At 40.4% G+C, this 5,593-nt stretch overlaps 1 protein-coding gene across 2 annotated transcripts in view; it reads right to left on the minus strand.

Annotated features, from left to right (window-relative positions):
• The window catches only part of ubap2a (ubiquitin associated protein 2a), a gene marked incomplete at its 5' end in the record, with an annotated part of 13,201 nt that extends 7,726 nt beyond the window's left edge, over positions 1-5,475 (minus strand). The window contains 7 exon segments of one of the 2 annotated variants that reach the window (XM_014017044.1): positions 786-1,071; positions 1,730-1,956; positions 2,988-3,286; positions 3,384-3,654; positions 3,735-3,897; positions 5,252-5,322; positions 5,423-5,475. In XM_014017044.1, coding sequence (XP_013872498.1) covers positions 786-1,071; positions 1,730-1,956; positions 2,988-3,286; positions 3,384-3,654; positions 3,735-3,897; positions 5,252-5,322; positions 5,423-5,475 — 1,370 coding nt within the window. 2 annotated transcript variants of the gene reach the window in all.
• Between the last annotated feature and the right edge of the window lie 118 nt (positions 5,476-5,593).

Raw genomic sequence — 5,593 nt, forward strand, 5'->3', positions numbered from 1 at the left:
GGTTGATTATAAGATTTTTTGATTATGCTTAGGGCTCATGAAAATGTATTGCCTTTGAATATTCAATCTAATTTTGTTAAGAGGGAAAGTTGTTGTAATTTGAAAGGATTTGAAATGTTTATAAAACCTAAAATTCGAATAAACTTTACGGATAGATGTACCTCAAGGAATAAGATCGTGGAATAACTTGGATAGCGATTATAAAAATGCTGACTCGATTAATTTATTTGGTAAAATGATAAAAGTTAAACTGTTGAAAAGGTATGAAGCTGATGTTTGAGGGGTTAATCTAATTTTTTTTTGTTGTGCTGATGAGGGTGTAAAATTATATATGTGCATGTGTATCTATATGTTTGTGTATATGTATATACTATGTATATATGAATATGTGTATGTATGTGTACACATATAAATGTGTATATTTTAAAATTTTATTATTCTTTTTTGTTAAATAGAGGCAGATACAAGTTTTTTCTTCTTCTGCTTCCTTTCATTTTATGAGATTTGGGTTACTTTTTTCGTTGTATTAAAATTTGTTTTTAATCGAAATGAATAAACTATTAAACTAAAAAACGTAAAGGCCTATAAGCTTGTCAGTACAGAACAGTTAATAACCAATGAACTGCATTTATTTTAAATGTTTCACCTAAAGATTCAGAAACATAGTTTTTAGCTATAAGAAAGCAAACTCTATGCACCCCAAAAACAATTGAAAAGTTCCTCTCTTTTGATTTAAAATTAAACTTTTACAGGAAAGATAAAACCCCCACTTAAATAAATTTTACCATTACTGGCCCCGCGGCCTCTTTGCTCTGAGAAAAGGCCAATCGCGAGTGAGGGGGCATCGTCCCGTCATAACTCCCCCCAACTGTGGCGAAGGATGAGGAGGACGGTGCGGAGGATGCGGAGGTCGTCGAKGTCGGTAGAGTGGAGGAGGGGGGGTTGGTGGAGCCCACAGAGCCTAGCGATGGCGTGAGGCTGGGCATGGCCACGGCGGTGGAGTGATATGCCGGCTCTGACGAGGTGAGGGGCGAAGGCAGAGCCACGGAGAGAGCGCCGCCCAGCGACTCGCTACGAAACACCAGGGGGGCAGAGGAGAGAGCAGATGGTTGAGGAGAAGACAAAACCTACTCAATTTTAAAGCGCTGTTAAAGTTAACATCTCAGTTAAATGTCTGTCACTGAACAAGTGAGTATTTGAGAAGCACTGCTCTAAATGCAACACWTCAACAATGGCGACGATGCTCTGCAGCAAATAATGCGACAGCTACATATAAAAACAGGCAAATCGACACAAAAACAAAATGTCAAGCAGGAAAGAAGCTGCAGTGTATTWACATTTTATCAGTAATTTATGTCATTGTTTATAAGACAACTGCTCTGAGGGAAATCTATCAGCAATAAAATGACTGAACTTTAACACTTGCTTTAAAAACGGGTTTTCACTTCCACTTCAGTAACAACTTGTTTTTAGCTGAAAACCTCRCGAGACTCAGTTCTGCTTTTTTTTTCCAACAAATGAAAACGAAACTAAAGCAAATGGAAATTAAATTGTAGCATTTTTCTCACCGAACTCTAACAAAACTAATGCACATAAACTGCATAACTAGAAGTACAGTATATTCATACACATTAGGTTAATTTATTTCTTCCCTTGTGAAGACACCAGTTTGAATTAAACTGGTTTTCCTCTTCTTTAAGATGGAGCTGGTCCCAAGCAGGAGCCGTACCTGAGAGGTTTTGAGTACAGGCTTGTGTGGCTCTGAGTCCCTAGTCCTGATGCAGGTGGTGCTGAAGCAGGTGCAGGTGTGGACTCCCGGGACGCTGCACCTGCACAATTGTCCACAACTCCGAATTCTGGCAGAGCTGACTCTGAGCCGAAGTCCAGCGCTCCGAACTGGAGGTTTAGTCCAGGAACGTCAGCTGAGCCCGGCATCTCCACTGCTGTGGAGGGAATCTGACAAAAAACATAGATGTTTTTTTTTAAATAAATAGTATAACATTTACAGGGTTCCTACAGTTTAAAGCACGTTAAATGTAAGACCTTTTAAGATTTTTTAATGCCAAGTGAAATTAAATTCAAGACCAATTTCATAATAAACACAAATGACAAAAAAGTATTAAAATACTGCTGATAGACCATTTGTTTTTATCCATATATAACTTTAGCAGAAACATTCTTAGTCAGTTTTAAACTAAATTTAATTTCTGGAAATCCTCTAACGATCCAACATTTGGAGTTTTAGGACCCACAGTGGGGTCTCAACCCCAATTTGCTGTAGATAAAACCTTAAAGTGCCTGAGACATCAGTTTTTTGTAAGAAAAGTGAATGTATTTTTGGAAAAACAACATTAACATATTACAAAACAAATTTCACATTGCTCAGAATGGAAAGTTGAGATATTTGCATGTGAAATAACAGGAAGTGATGTCAAAGGGGAATGTCTGCATGTAAATATTTAAAAAAATACTTAAACCAATTATTTTAATATTTGAGATGAATTATAATCATCCTATGTACAATGTGTTAACATTTTTAAGACTTCTGAAAGATTGATTTAAGACATTTTAAGGCTAATTAAGGCCTTACTTTTGGACGGATGAATTCAATGACAACTTTTTAAGGATCTGCAGGAACCCTGAATAATGGCTATTTCTATTCTACATAAAATTTTATTCTGTTCAAAATATATTTTCTCTAAGTTTAATGAAACCCTTCTAAATTAGAGGAACACCCTTTTTTTCCTTTATTGTCATAAAGCTTGCTTTGATTTGTGCAGCTCTAAATAAAAAAGGCAGTTTCTTTTTCAGAGGAGCAACACTGTCAAGTGATGTACGCATTGAAGATAATTGGTTTCTGAGCTGGTAAAATTTAGTTTGGAATTAGTATTTTAGAATTCANTGCCTTTTAAGACTTTTTAAGGATCTGCAGGAACACTGATTTAACAGGTAGTCAACCTCAGCGTAACTTTATATGTATTCCTTACCTTCGATGTGGGAGGTATCCGTCGTTTTGGACCTTTGAGCTGCGCTCGTTGTTGCTGTGGCGGGCCGCTGCCCTGGGGGTCCGGCCCTGCACCGGGAGCAGCAGGTTTTGCAGMGGCCAGCGTGGGAGCGGCCTGTGCTGACGAGCTGATGTGCTGGGGAGCAGACGGCGCCGAAGCAGCGGGTGCTTGTTGTTGTGTCGGAGGACTGGGCTGACGGGCCATGGGCAAAGAGGGGCCGGAGTGTCTCTGAACGAGCTGACTCAGCACAAGAGAAGGCTCTGGTTGCAGGCCAAACTCACCTGCAAAACACCCAACAAAACGCAGATGCGCGAGAATTAAATTGTTCGCACGCTCACTTAAATTTAAACTAGACCACGCTGTGACTGATCCACCTACGGCTGAACTGTGAAGACAGAGAGGCGGCGTTCGATTCYGACGCCTTCATGTCCCAGCTGGAGGAGGAGGGTGGAGGTACAGGTGCTCCCAGACCTGGCAGTCGACCGATGGAGGTGTTGCTTCCTTGGGTGCTGACAGGAGGAGCCGCCTGTGACGAGGGCAGCTGGCCCAAGCCGGGACTTTTAAGCTGTTCCAGTATCTGGGCTCCGGCACTGGGCTGAGTTCTCTTGGCCTGGCCCAAATCCCCAAAACCAGCTCCCAAAACTGACGACTGGTATTAAAGAGAGCGAGTGAAGCTGTCAGCCTCTGACTGTATCTACACTGAGTGGCGAGTGTGAAGGCTGTTTTTACCAGAGCAGCATGTGCGTAGCTTGAGCTGCTCGTCGAGCTGCGGCTCGGGGGTGGCTGCTGGTGATGGTGGGAGTTGGTGAAGACCAGACTCTGCGTGGAAGTCGAGGTAGGTGGCTCTCTTCCTCCAACACCAGGCTTCTGCAGCAAAGAGGCGAGGTCCAGACTAACAGCAAAAAAATAAAAAAAAATAAAGATGAGTGATCCCATAACCTCTGAAGCATGAGAGTCTCATGAACAGCATTTAGAGAGGGCATCTTCAGTGTTTCAATGCCTTCTGTCAGCTGGCAACGCCTCAGGACACAAACCTTGGGTTCGCAGAGAGTTACATCATGTAAATTTTACAAACAACAAAAAAATTTATAAATAAAAATTTTAAAAAAGAAGGGGGACAGGGATTCACTATATTAGTTTAAAATGGTCTCCAAAAAATGTTATCATTTATTGACAAATTTGTTATTGTGACAGGATAGGGCTGGGCGGTATGACCTCAAATTCATATCACGGTATAAATTGAATCTCTTCAAGGTAACGGTATATATCGTGGTAGAAAATTAYCATAAAAAGCAAAGATAATGTAATTTTTAGAGCATTTATTTAGCAGAAACCTGTAATCATCAAACCCATCATTTTTGCTGTAGTGCAAATGAACATAACAGAAGTACAGAAGAATGTTTTCTATATATTGCAAAACGGTTTCAACAACAAACAAAAACATTCCTCAAATTTTCAACAATAACAAAATAAAGTGGATGTTATAACCAGTACTTCAAGTAAAATTAGTCATTTAGACATAAAAAAATTCTAAGTTGGCACAAGTTGCCTTAAATGTTATAGTGTGACCAGACCTGAAGGGGCTTAAACTGCACATAGTCCTGTCATAAAACAATTTCAGATAACTGGAATGTAAGTGTGATGAAGCCAAATAAATGTAATGTCAGCCTGCCATACAATGAGCTTCTGCCTGCTGAACTGACCCGCTGCTGYTCTGCTGTGCTCTCATCTTTATCGTCTTCATCATCAGAGCAGAAACCGACTTTACATTAGCAAGATGGATTTATGACTGAACGAAYGTCCAAATCTTTATCATCTCTGTGGGTAACAATACATAAAAAWCAAWTTTTTCTCYGACAACTTGGGTGTGGAAAAAACTACGGTTGTTAAAACTTCTCTCTGYGTGACGTGTAGCAGCGGGGACACGAAGGCACGGCATAACTTTTCTAGATCGGGAGGGGGAAATTTTGAGRGTTTATTCTTTCTATACGTGTTTGAAAATGTAGTATTTCTTCATTTATTTTCAGAATATTTCAAACTCCTCCTGCTCCGTTGTCTCTGCACTCACAGCCCTGTTGACACAGGTGTGATGACGTAACTGACGAAAGGACGGTAGAGGGTAAATTTCTACCGTAGGCCAACTTCATATCGTTTCTACCGTCTATCACATATACCACACAGCCCTATGACATGCCTATATATAGATATATGTTTTTTTTTTTACTTACTGATAAGACGATACGTACCTTTGCCCAGGTGTGATATGGTTCTCGGCAGCAGGTGCACATGAGGGGGTGAACACTTTAGTCTCAGAGAGCTGCATAAAGACATGAGGTAAAATTATTAGACCAAAAACATAAACATGTAGCCAAAAAAAAACCAACAATTTGTGTTGTAATGTACTGACGCACACTAACATCCTCACTCCAATCCTCCGGGCTCCACTCCTCCAAATTAGTCTTCCAGGCAACTACAAGACAAGTGGAAGATCACACGAGGGTACACACACAGTGCTACTTCACACAGTGTTAGTAAAATACGTCTTCTCTAGGGCTGTGTATTGGCAAGAATTTGGCGATACGATACAT

The sequence above is a fragment of the Austrofundulus limnaeus genome, unplaced genomic scaffold (genome assembly GCF_001266775.1).
Source record: "Austrofundulus limnaeus strain Quisiro unplaced genomic scaffold, Austrofundulus_limnaeus-1.0 Scaffold160, whole genome shotgun sequence".
Lineage (NCBI taxonomy): Eukaryota > Metazoa > Chordata > Actinopteri > Cyprinodontiformes > Rivulidae > Austrofundulus > Austrofundulus limnaeus.